The sequence below is a fragment of the Gorilla gorilla genome, chromosome 16, assembly GCF_029281585.2.
Source record: "Gorilla gorilla gorilla isolate KB3781 chromosome 16, NHGRI_mGorGor1-v2.1_pri, whole genome shotgun sequence".
NCBI lineage: Eukaryota > Metazoa > Chordata > Mammalia > Primates > Hominidae > Gorilla > Gorilla gorilla.
Window position 1 is genome coordinate 54,426,643 of NC_073240.2, and position 14,064 is coordinate 54,440,706.

The following is a 14,064-nucleotide window of genomic DNA, read 5'->3' on the forward strand; positions in this document are numbered from 1 at the left end:
CATGATGAATTATTATTTAATACTTTTACAAGTATATTTTCAGATGATATTTTCTAGTCTCACAATTTAGAAACTATACTAATTCTATTTTGGTTATTTTTTGTGTCATAAAATATAAAAGAACTAACTTTTCATTCTGATAAGGTGATAGGTAGTAGTGGGATCAAATTTTCAATTAGTGGTCTACCAATACACCAGCTGTTTTTTACAAGAGGTATCAGAATAAAAGTCTAATAAAAATTTTCAGCAAATGGTACCAGAGACACATCACCATAAGGTCAGCTAAAGGTTAAAAATATATATAACCATATGTCTAGAAAGCTCAACTAAAATGTAAATAATGCAGTGCAGTCTTTATTTATAATCAATTTTATATGCTTAGATAAAGATGCACATATAAGTGCGTTATTTAAAGAAAATTCCATTAAAAAAATTCCAACTAAGTTGGGAGCCATTACTTACAAATTTGTTTCTCTACAAAGGGTGGTTTTCCAAACACATATGAGTTCCTGGTTTCTGTCACAGGTTAGACTTGATATAAGCTCTTTTGGATTACATTCCACACAGTGCAGAGGTTGGGATAAGTTGTTTCATGTAAAATACAGGTATGGAGGGAAAAGGGAGGTGTTGACTATTTTGCCAATTTCTCCTCAGACCTCATGATCTCCAAGTCCAGTAGACTGTCTAGATCATAAATTGGGAAACGACAACCAGTGCATCACCTCTAGTCCACTGCCTGTTTTTGTAAATAATGTTTTTTTTGGAATACAACCACCCTTGTTGAAGAATTGTCTATGGTTGCTTCTGTGCTCCTAAAGCAGAGTTGAGTACCCATAGCAGCAAAATTCTGGCCTGCAAAGCCAAAAATATGTACTGTCTGGTCCTTTCTAAGCCTATTTTTCTGTTGCTATAAAGGAATACCTAAGGCTGAGTAATATATAAGGAAAAGAGTTTTATTTGGCTCCTGATTCTGCTGGCTGGAAGACAGGACATCTGGTGAAGGCCTCAGTCTTCTTTCACTCATGGCAGAAGGTGAACCAGAGCCACGTGTACAGAGATCACATGGTGAAAAGGGAAACAAGAGAGACAGGAGAGGGAGGAGCTCTTATTAGCATCCAATGCTCCTGGAAACTGATAGAGCTCATGTACTCCCATCCTTACATTAATCTATTCAGGAAGGATATGCCCCATGACCTAAAGACCTCTCCTTAGGTCCCTTCTTCAACACTGAGGAACAAATTTCAACGTAAGGTTGGAGAGGTTAAATATCCAAATCATAGCAGGTCCTTTACAAAAAAGAAAAATACTTATCCCTGGTCTAGTTCATCATTGTCTAATACAAATAGAATGAAAACCACATTTGTAATTTTAAATTGCCTAGTAGATACATTAAAAAAAGGAGAAAGAAATGGGTGAGATTAATTTAAATAATATATTTCATTTAATCCTACATATCCAAAATAGAATTTAACATGTAGTACTAACCACATTTCAAATACTCAGTAGCTACAAATGTTTAATGGCTACCATTTTAGACAGTGAAGCTCTAGAAAAGCAAACCAGAAGGAGCTGCTGGGAGACCTATTCTACAGAAAATCAGTTTTAAAGAAAAGACATTTCCAGGATACTACAATGGGCCCCAAATAATAATCCACTTTACCCTTTTATTCATTTTACAGACAAGAAATGCAGAAAAAGAATTTAAAAGCAACTAACCAACCAACAAACAAAATAGGTGTTTTTCCCTTAAAATATCATGAAGCTACAAAGATTTCTGCAATATATAGATGACTTTAGGGTGGTTGTTTATTCCCTACTTTGATGCTAAATTCCTTCCATTGCAATTTAAACAGGTTCTATCTTGTCTTATCCTTAGATAAATCCAAGAAAAGCAGTTCCCCATCATGAATATGATATTGTATTCCTTTAAATCCTTTATGACTCTGGCCTTCCTTTCCTATGCCAGAGATATTGTTTGTCTAGCAGCACAAATTCAACTCCTCTAGCATTTCAAATTGGAATTATTTTCAAAATGTTTTGTTGTATTTGTTTTTCTCTTGTAAACTTTTCCCCAGATCTATATGCACTTGCTTCAAATACAACAAGAAAAAAGAAATACAGCGTTCTAATAAAGTCCAAATGTTGCCAAACACAAAAAGCTCCGCTGCTAGTCTCCTGTTTAAACAGTTCATTCTATTGTTGGAGGATATTTCACCTGTGTCTTACTAAAATCCACACACAAAAAAATCCTGAAATACAAAGTAACCTTTAACAGTTTTAAATTTCACAGGCATACTGTCCCCTCATTTTTCCCACACATAAAATGAGTATGATTCAAACTTGGTTTCTTAAAATTAATTTTTTTCTTAAGAAAACTCATGAAGCATTTTACCGTATTAGTAACAAGGAGAATGGGAAACTTATAAGCACCCATAACATTTCATACTTATCAAATTTGTAAATTAAAGAAGACTAAGATAAAGCAACCTTGGCAGGTACAGTGGCTCACACCTCTCACCCCAGAGACTCAGGAGGCTGAGGCAGGAGGATCACCTAAGGCAAGGAGTTTGAGACCAGCCTGGGCAACAAAATGAGATCTTGCCTGTAATAGAAAAACTTTTTAAATTTAGCCAGGTATGGTGTTGTGCACCTGTAGTCCCAACTACTTGGAAGGCTGAGCTGAGAGAACTGCTTGAGCCCAGGAGTTCAAATCTGTAGTGGGCTATGATCATGCCACTGCACTGTGATTGTGCTGGAGTGCAGTGGCACGATCTCTAAAAATAAGACCCTGCCTCTAAAAATAAATAAATAAATAAATAAACAAATAAAACAATCTCAACAGCCTAACTCTATCAGGATGAAATGCTAAGAGAAAAAGTGTATAATAGACATTGAAGATACCCAGAACATAAATTAAAAAGATATAACTTAGGAGAAGCACAAATAAATATTGTTCTAATTAGCACTAAATTCAACAATAAAAGAAGTATAGTATGTAGGACAAAGAAGGTGATAGTCCTGTCCAATTCAGTTTATGTCCGAATGTAAAGAATGAAAGTTTGAAATTGTAGTCATCTAAGGCAAGGGGCAAAAGCAAGAAAATAAAGTTGAAATCAGCCTATAAGTAGGAAAACAAGACTCTGGCATTTTATTGCTTCTTGAAGTCAAGGAAGAAACAAAATTATATAAAGAAAATGAAATCTATATATATTATTACCACTACCTAAAGAGTAGCTATGAAGCTCTTCAAGAGAGTGAAATAAATAGCAGTCAGTTTACCTTCTGGGAGTTAAATTAGTAAAAATGACACTTGATGAATGAGATTTGCTCCTGCAGACCCTAGACATCTGAAACGCATAGGTCAAGAGACATTCCCCCAGTTCTCAGCTACTACTCTAACATATAATTTCCACTATAAGATGCTAACTCTGTTATGAATAGTGAGCAACAAAGACACATCATGATGGGGATGCTTGGCAGCTGGCTCAGCTCAGTTACTGGGCTTTATTCACTATAGCCTTATGATACCTAAGACTGTCAGTGTGATTCAATTTCCCACCTTATGTTCAGCTGTGAATGTTGAAGTTTCAATGCATCTCTATAACTGTCCTTAGAAAAATGACCTTTTCAAGTTAAGAATAGGAAAAATAGGTTTTAAAAACCTAAAGACAATGGATTAAATGAGAAAAGAAAAAAAGCTGTCACCTAATCACTGGCTTCAATATCTGAAGGAGGAAAGTACAAACAAAAGCAGGTGTTCTAAATGGAGTCTTAAGAAGAGAAATACAAAATTCAGAAATGTTTCCATGCTTTATTAGCTTTGACCAAGGGAGATGGTACTCTGCTGGGCTGAAAGCATTGGCTACATTCAACTCTCAGAGCTCAGTGAATGAATATCCTCTGGGCTCTGACTCCATTCCCATCAAGGGACCCTGTATTACAACTTCCCCTGGCCTCAGATTTGCTACAGTGAGAATGTACCAAGCAATAACCAGAATGCCAATTAAAGAATTGTCATTCTAGTTTATATATTCATTTTTTAGGTATTTAGTTAGTGTGACTCAGTTCTCACAAGGTTGACAAATCCTAGACTCACTTGCGAAATCTGAATCAGGCCTCGAAACCTAAAAAGCTAAAGATTACATGCTAGCACCCCTGCCCCAACTCTACTGCTTTGAGGCATGGCTTTAATGGCCCATTGGCCTTTCTTGATGATGACACATTCTTTTGCCTAACTATATACATACACCTGAGATAAAATAAGGTCTTATTCTAAGTCCTTATTAATAGTATATTACTAGCCTTCAAAATACCATTAAAATAACAGAAAAGATGAACAATATGTAATTAAAAATCAGCAAAACCTTGATTTAGCAATCCCACTTCCAAAAATGTATCCTTTAAATAATCTACATGAAAAAAGCTTTAGGTTCATAGATGTGTTATTTTTAAAAGTGAAACATAAAAACCAAGCCATATATCAAGACATAGAGGAACAATTTATACCAGCAATGATAGACACACCACATAGAGCATAATGCAGCCATTAATAATAAGTTACATAGTAATACCATGAAAATATGTTTATATGAAAAAATACATTTGATATGTACATATAAATGGCATAGTTACAACAGTATGTTGAGGGGATAATTTGGAGGTGAAAATACAAAAAGATGGAAAATAATCCCTTAAAGAAATCAGATTATTATATCATATTTAGAAGTAAAAAACAATAAAGCTAGTCCAAATTTCTGCTAAGCTGGTTGACTTGGTTTATGAGAATAAATGCCAACTCCATCACTGTGTATTCACTGAGGCTTGGAATCCTAGAGAGTTAGTGATCCTACAGATACTGGTTATATCAAAAGAATTATCCATACTGTGATCTAGTTTTTCTGATTTTTTTTGTTTATTTTCAATCAGCATTTTTAAGAGGTCAGATACTCTCAAGTGAAAAATAAAAATATATCCAAACTACAGAATATAAATGTTTTCCCTTCCTTATGGAAAATCACCTAGGATTCAAGGGTTAATATAAAATTGACTCAATTTTGATAAGCCAGAACCTATTTTGTCAAAAATCATGCCATAGTAAGTATAATAGTCACTCAAAAAGTTATACTGATTCACCCAAGATTACTTGGTAGATGCAGCAGTCTCTTAGTTCTTGTTTTTGTGCTGATACTTAAGTGCCATGTATTTATGAATGCATATAACTTCTTATTCGGTTGATAATGTTATTTGTGAACAACAGCTTGATTTGAACTTACCTTACATGAAGACTCCACCTGCAGACCAGGGCAAGGTAATGGCCCAAGCTGGTAGGGGCTGGAGGATCTCTGTTCTATACTTTTGTGCTTAAGTGTCTCTGAGGCAATGGGAAGTACAGACTTCACAAGCTGTGAATCATCACAACAATTAAGAATAATTCGTGCTCTTTCTCCTGTCTCATGTCTTTCCAAAGTGCCTGTAAAACAAGATTAGAGGTAAAAATGTCAGCAAAATATTTACCCCAACAGAATAAGACAGAACAAACACTCTTTAGCAGAAGAATCACAATCCTTTAAGTTATCGTGTCTTAGTATCTTGCAACTGAAAAATAGCCTGGGAGCTTTTCCTAAATTATTCAAAACACTTGCTCATAAAGGCTGAACTTATGGATTTGAAAAGTTCATCTTCCTCTTTGTGCTTCTTCATTCACTGAAATCAACAGGAGATTCGATAGTCTTTAATAGTAAAATCTCTTACTTATTATACAGTTGCAAGTGATCAATAACACGTAACTATGGAATATTTTAGTGCTGTCCCCTAGTGTTCCAACTCACAAGCAACAGAGAACCCACAGTGCTTTGCCCGGGTTTCCAGGCTTGAAATGTTTCTATTGGTAACACATAATTTAAATGAATGGAGCAAGTAAGAACACGGATGCTTTGTGTACTGCCTCCCTCACCGAAGTGTCCCCACAGGGCTTTACTGTTTTATTGTTGGTATTGTTGTGATTATATCCTTTGGCTTTTATTTCTTATGTTATTAGAAGGGGAAAAAAATCCTTTGCCTCTGTCATTCTTCCAGTTTCAGAATTTAGGAGTGCTGTCAAGTTCAACTTAAAGTTAAAAAAAAAAAGTATAAAACAGACCAAAAGTATCAGAAACCAATTCACAAATAATTCAATGCTTTTATAAAATACAATGCCATACACTCAGTGAAATATCAATAAATACGAATTAATCATGTTCTGTCTCTTACGAGTTCATTTGTATTATTCATACTATATTAAATATATAGGTTATCTCCTACTGAATAAAGACACCAAGGAATACTAATTTAATAAACAATACCTAAATACAGACTTCATTTCATATTCTTTTCTACCAATGAGAAAGAAGTAGATGTACTATTTATATTGTTAAGAAAATATCAACTTAATTACAATAAGAAAATAGAAATAATAATTGTAGGCCACTATGTCTTTAGATAAAAAGATTGGTAGATATATTTGAAGATTATGACTATTCTATCCTTCCTCATTTCTCTCCCATTCTTCTATAGCCTTCTTTTATTACAACTAAACTACCATTAGTTGGCACTGTGGATTCTGAATCAGTAACAGTTACTGTGCTCAAATAACAGGCAGAACTTCAGTCTCGAGTCCCTTAACAATATACTTTTATTATAACATTTCTACATTCATAAATAAACATCCTTATCATACAAGCTTATAAACATGTTGTTCTTCTAAGCTTTCCTTTTCCACCAAGATTGATATATCTGGCTGGGTGTGGTGGCTCATGCCTGTAATCCCAGCACTTTTGGAGCCTGAGGTGGGCAGACTGCCTGAGTCCAGGAGTTTGAAACCAGCCTGGGCAACATGGTAAAACGCCATCTCTACAAAAAAATACAAAAATTAGCCAGGCATGGTGGCAAGCACCTACAGTCCCAGCTACTAGGTAGGGCTAAGGCAGGAGGATCTCTTGAGCCCAGAAGGTCGAGGCTACAGTGAGCCAGGATCACACCACTGCACCCCAGCCTGGGTGACAGAACGAGACCCTGTCTCAAAAAAGAATAAACACAAAGTCTGTCACAATGGTATGCAACAGCTATATATTCTAGGACTTTAATTTTTATAAATTAGGAAAAAAATATTGATATATCTTCTGAAGGATACACCTCAGGGAGAAAAAAATGATTTATAGATCAGCAAATGAAGCTTACAGCAACATCAAGAAAACCCTTCCTCTCAAGACTGACAATAGGAAAAGCTTCACAAACCAAAGATAAGAGTTATTACTGCTTCCTGAAAACTACTGCATTCCAGAACTTGGAACCGTGTTATGTGGTAAAATTCACTGTCTTTCTGAGAACTCTCTCTTTGAATATGGTATCATCCTGGATATTTTCTTCTCACAGGTTCTCTGTGGCTCCTCAAACTATGATATTGTTTACATATTTTGAGAATTATTGGGAAAGAACTTATTGCATTTTAATACATTTGTTATGTGCCTTATGCAAAATGTATACATTTTATATAAGCACGTTTTATTGTATACCTAATGTCTTACCCAAATACAACACTTCTTGTATTTTTTTAGTGATGAAAACAGTTTATCTACAAACTTAGGTAGTTGTAATCCATTTTCATTCATGCACAGATAATTAATCTGTCTGAGCATCTACTATGCTACCATGTATCTACCATGCCAGATGATGACAATGTATAGTATTTAAGAATGACTCAGTCCAGGTCCCCGAGAGCTTCCTTAAAACCTAATGGTAGTGCAGAGGCAAGAAACATCTGAAAACTGATAAGCTGCAATATTTAAAGTAACACCTAAGCTATTTCCACCCAAAACTAAAAATCTCTCGTTCTAAAAATGTTAGACACTCGGTTTTGTGTACAAGAGTTTCTATCATGATTAGTTATAAAATAGTTAAAAAATAATGAATATTTTGTTTTGAAGAACTGATTAAGGCATACACATGACATAAGGAGTGGTTAGAGTCAATCAATTTCTGTAAAAGATATAGACAGACAGATAAATAAACTACATGTTCAAAGCAGTAAGTTAGTTTTGTAATAAGTTCAGGATGGCAGCTTTTGAAAGACCTTGGTTAAAATTCTGACAGTGGATGGGTATTCCCACATGTGCTAGTTATCAGTTTATTACCTCTTAGATTCAAATTCACCCTTCACTACTTGCTTTGTGAAAACGAATTTGGGCTTGATAAATATTTTCTCATTCATCAGCTGGTGAAATGTTAACCTTTGTGGACAGAGGGTGCCGGAAACACCTAGTAGAAGAACGGGTTAAGGCCAGGTATAATAGCTCATCCCATCCTAACTGTAATCTTAGCACTCTGGAAGGGCGAGACGGGTGGATCAGCTGAGTCCAGGAGTTCAAGACCAGCCTGGGCAACATTGGAGAAATTCCATCTTTACAAAAAAATACAAAAATTAGCCGGACATGGTGGCATGTGCTTGTAGTCACAGCTACTTGGGGGGCTGAGGTGGGAGGATCACTTAAGCCAGAAAGTCGAGGCTGCAGTGAGCTGTGATCATACCACTGTATTATAGCCTCAGTGACAAGGTGAGACCTCGTCTCAAAAAAAAAAAAAAAGAGGAAGAAGAAGGAGGACAAGGAGAAGGAGGAGGAGAAGGAGAAGGAGGAGGAGAAGGAGGAGGAGGAGAAGGAGGAGGAGAAGGAGAAGGAGGAGGAGAAGGAGAAGGAGAAAAGAAGAAGGGAAGAAGGGAAAGAAGAAGGGGAAGGGGAGGGGAAGGGGAAGAAGAAAGGGCTTTCTTTTCTTGGTTCTGGTGTACTTTTCTTGGAGTAGTATTAGTGGCTTCCCCAGTACAGGTGTCTGTAGTACATGACGGCCGGGCTAGCAGCACTTTGCATCCAACCACTTTCTTTGGCATACTCTTTGGGCAGTTTTGTAACAGCGCCTCCAGCAAGACATCTCCCTATGGACAGCTTTCTCTGGCACCCGCGAGGGAATATTTCTGGAAAGCTCCACCAGCACTACACCATAGCAGCTTCTTTGCCATTCAATACATATAACCATACCCTCTCTAGCAAGGTCAGGAACTTAGCCCTAGGGGGTGGAGGGGGGTCTTTCTTGGTTTCTTGGTCAAGCTATCTCAAGTTCTAGGGCTAGGAGTCATCCTTCACATCTGCTATTCCTATATTCTTTAGAGTTCTCTTCTCACTAGTCAATCTCTCATATTCAAATTCTTTATGATAGTTAACAATTCTTTATACTAAATTTTCTGTTTAAGTTACTGCATCATTTTTTTCCTGATTAGACCCTGATTAATACACTATGACAAATCACTTATGATGCAGAATGTTTCCTTAAATATGTCTCCAAAGTTATGAAATTTACATAACTTCAGAGATATATTTAAACTATTAGAGAACATCTATAGCAAAAAAATAGCCAAAAAGGGAGGTATGACTACAAGGAAGATTTCCAACAAGGGATGCCTTTGCAACTCTAATATACTGACTTGGGAAAGATACAGAATAGCTACTGTTTCCAGATATTAAAGAAATATAAGAAACTGAAGGTTTACAAAATTGCTTAATTCAACTTCCAATTTCAGGAGTACTTTTGCTTTCCAAAGTAAACTTAATGATAATTAGAATTTTATTTCATTATAGTACATCAAGAATAGGAGTTAATTCATATTTACTATTCATTTGAATCAATCTGAACATGACAAGGAAAGGTGCAGAGACATAGGTGAGTTAAGTATTACTGAAAGTTACACTACTTCTCCTCCTTCAAAGTAGGTGTGCAAAAATATTCTATAAAATCTATTGTAAGTAAAATCTTTATTGTATAAAATGCTTTCCAGTAAATATTTTGTATTTTTCTATTATTTATTTAATATGAATTTTTATATAATTTGTTTTAATCTTAAACTATATAATAGTGCATTAGAGACCAGAGCTAATCATAAGAAAAGATAGCTTAAAGCAATTAACATCTTGATAAGAAATGAAGGAAAGATCAGTTTCCAAAGTTGCGTAGTTTCCAAAAAGTCAGCACAGAGAAATATAAGAAACAGCCAAGATAATCTCTGCAGATCCCTAGAACCATATTGACAGGATTTTCACTTGTACACACTGCTTTCCCTGTCAATCCAGCATAACCCACAGCATACCTAATCAACTACATGTAAAACCAGAGCTTTCTCTATGACCCCATGTGCAACCCTGCCCATGTTCTTTCTATCTGTCCAGGGGGACAACAAGGACACATCATCACAGCATGGTGTTTAGTGGCAGACTCTGGCATCAGACTGTCCTGTAGTTAAATCCTTGTTTTACCTTTGATGGCTGTGTGGCCTTCGACAAGTTACTTTACAACTCTGTGCCTCAATATCTTCATCTGTACAATGGGGATAATAATAATCCCTACATCATGGAGTTACTTGAGGATTAAATTGAGTAGATATAACAAGTGCTTAGAGGTTTCGGCACACAGTGAATGCTGTGCTATATGACAGCCCTCTTTGTCACATGAGAGAGGTCCTCACTCAGCTGCTTGTGAGCTGATTAACAAACCTCTTTGGCCCCCAAGCACTAGAGTCTGCCTGACACCTAGGCCTGAGGTCACTGGGCATATGGCCAGCTTGGGCCCCCAGGGCTTCCTACCTGAGACTTGAACCTCCTCAATCAGCCTTTCCTCACAGGCTACGTTACAATCAAACTCAGAGTAGGATTATATATTTGACTTATTTTTTAATCCTCTTCAGTACACCAGAATGGGGTCTGGCATAAATTAAAGGCTAGATAATACTTCTTAATAGATTATATGACATCAACAACCTGCTCATGATTTTTTTTTTAACTGGCGCTGCACTTGGGATTAAATCTAAACTCCCTGACCAAGAAGTCATAGTCTCACCCTCGCTCTGCTTTCTCCCATGTCAGTCTCCCCTTATTCACAAATTAGATTTTCCTTTTCTTTTGTTGAAAACAAACAAATTTTTTCCTGCTAGCTCTAGCACATCCTTCAGATATTAGCTTAAAATCTCACCTCCTCAGAGAAGCCTTTCTAAAATAGATTCCCCTATCTTGTACTGTTTTCTATCTCAGCTTCTTCACTTTATAGCACTTATCACATTTGTAATTGGTGTCCTTTATTTGCTTGCTTCCCCAACAGATACTAAACTCTTTTTGGCAAGTATGTGTTCCATGAGCTTGGTACAAAGCAGGTCTTTCTAAATATTCACCGAAGAAATTGAAGAATTTTATCCTTTCCCTGAGGCAGTGAAAAGAGGTGGCTATAAAGCATCAGAGCATACGAGAGTCTCAGTGTGACAAGATTTAATGCCAGAAATATGCACTATAAACTTAGACCCTAGAGCCCAGGAGAGGCCAACGCTGCGAAAAGTGCCATTCACAAGCCTGAGGCCTGTCCCAGCTTTCAGCAATGTTGCCAGGTCACTCCTGATGGCACAAGACCTTGTAATTGGAGACAGCGCGTCAGTTTCTGAATGTGACGTGTTGTCTTGACCTGTGAACTAGCCATTTCTTGCTTCGTGGACTACAGAACAGAAGATGCTAGTCTAAAGATGAAATGGAAATAAGAAAATGCACAGAGAGACAGAAATGGAGAAGGAAGAAAGGGGAAGAGAAAAGAGAGAAAAAAAGGGAAGAGGGAGAGGAGAGATGGGGAGAAGGGGAAAGAGGGAGGGAGAGAGCGAGAGAGAGGGCAATTACAACTTTCTAGTTTTGTTTCTAGATCCTTCCTAAGGAATAGTGCCCCTAAAGTGTCTGAAATACACACCGGAATCCTTATAATAAACACCACTTTCTGATAAAATTAACTTTACTTCTACTGCTTCCTGCCTAATAGGGGCCCTAATAAGAATGGGGCAGAGATGTTTCTATTACGGTAAGGGCCAAGTTTAAGGATGCCCAAATAGACAGCATGTGGAGTTCCAGGTAGAGATCAGAGCAGAGACACAAAGCCTTAAGCATTAGCAGCAGATAGGTGAGGATTAAATGCCAATAAAAAAAAAAATGCCACTCCAAGTGAATTTGGAGCGAGCTGTTTCAGGAGACGAGCATAAACCCCTGTTAGCAGTTTCTGCACAAGAAAGAAGGAAGATTCTGAAACTGCTGTAAATCAGTATGTTGCTAAAATACAGCCCTGTTGTAAGCCCATTAGGATTGTCAAATTTATAGGCATCTACAGTTTTTTGTTTTGTCCTTAAATAGAGCAAATAATCACTTTGTGATGTACCGCTTATGAGATCTGATCTTGCAATATCAGGCTGTCTTAAAGCATGACATGTAGAGTGAAGGATGCGGCCTTCAACTGCAGTAGAAGAGCAAGGCACAGAGTAAAGAGCACACTTCTATACATCTGCCCAAATGATGAAAAAGATCTAAACATCTACCTAAAGAAGGAGAAGGAGCCATCACATTCTACACTTCAATTCCCTTCCAAACAGCCAGAAGTTGTTTCCTTGATTTTATTTTCCTTGAAATTTGTGCATAATTTTATTATTTGCTGTCTTCTACTTAAATATTTTATTTTGGCTGGGAGTGGTTGCTCACTCCTGTAATCCTAGCACTTTGGGAGACTGAGGTGGGCTAATCCCTTGGGCTCAGGAGTTCAAGACCAGCTTGAACAAGGTGGCGAAACCCCATTTCTACAAAAAATAGCTGGGTATGGTGGTGTACGCCTGTAGTCCCTGCTACTCAGGAGGCTGAGGTGGGAGGATTGCTTGAGCGTGGGATGTCAAGGCTGTAGTGAGACATGATCATGCCACTGCACTTCAGCCAGCCTGGGTGACAGAATAAGACTGTCTCAAAAAAAGAAAAGAAAAGAAAAGAAACTTGTTTTCAACTCCCATTGACATTTACTTTCCAAAATTAACAAAAGTATCCTAGACTAACATCAATGTATGAATAGCTTTAAATTACATACTTCCTCCTACAAATTAACTAGGTCCACTAAGTCTACGAAAAAAAAGAATAGCTATTATGCTCAAAGGGAGAGAAATAATTTAAAAAGAAATCATAGTCATTTGATGAATCCATCTGCAAATGATCAAGAGGAAATTAAGACTAAACAACATCACCCAGATGGATTAACACTTCATCATGTTGTACAGAAACATTTTCTTTATGTTAAAATTATACATAAATACATTTGAGACTAATTGACTTACTATAACTCATGGTGTCTTTCCAAAGAAGAACATTGTAGAAACACCATTTCTATAGAAACATAAAATTCTCCCAGACCATCCAAAGCACATATATTGTAAACCAATGAATCTCAAACAAATTTGTTTCATAGAAAAGGAAAACATTTTAAATTAAATATTCTGCTTATTATTGGATTGTGGAAAAAGCATATATATTTCATTGTGAAAAAAGCATATAGGGCCGGGTGCAGTGGCTCACACCTGTAATCCCAGCACTTTGAGAGGCCGAGGTGGGTGGATCACCTGAAGTCAGGAGTTCAAGACCAGCCTGGCCAACATGGCGAAACCCCGTCTCTACTAAAAATACAAAAAATTAGCCGGGCGTGGTGGTGCACACCTGTAATCCCAGCTAGTCAGGAGGCTGAGGCAGGAGAATCCCTTGAACCCGGGAGGCGGAGGTTTCAGTGACCTGAGATCGCGCCATTGCACTCCAGCTTGGGCAACAAGAGTGAAACTCCATCTCAAGAAAAAAAAAAAAGCATATATATTCATCACTAATCACATAATAGGATAGGAATTATTTAGCAAATAATTGTATTTAAATGAACAAAGCTTAATAGCAAGAACATGTGAGTGGACATATTATAGAATTAGGTCTTTTCCATATTGGGTAGGCATTTTCTAACTGAATCCATTATGATATTGGGCAAGTGATTAAGAGGACAATATTTCAAAGTGACTCTCTCTGAAACAGAGTAAGTTTTAAAAAATGACCTCACTACCAAATTTGATAATCAAATTCATAAAAATCAGGTATCAACAAAACCACTGACTGACAGTTATAATCAAATTCCACAAATCAAAAAATTTGACCATTGGGTCTGTTACACAAT

The 14,064-nt window shown here is 36.8% G+C and overlaps 1 protein-coding gene across 2 annotated transcripts in view; it reads right to left on the reverse strand.

The window, feature by feature from the left end:
- Positions 1-14,064, reverse strand: part of WDR72 (WD repeat domain 72) — a 244,812-nt gene that overhangs the window by 145,162 nt on the left and 85,586 nt on the right. For both annotated transcript variants that reach the window (XM_055363066.2, XM_055363068.2), the window contains one exon: positions 5,274-5,470. In XM_055363066.2, the coding sequence (XP_055219041.2) occupies positions 5,274-5,470 (197 nt within the window). The remainder of the gene's footprint in view (positions 1-5,273; positions 5,471-14,064) is intronic.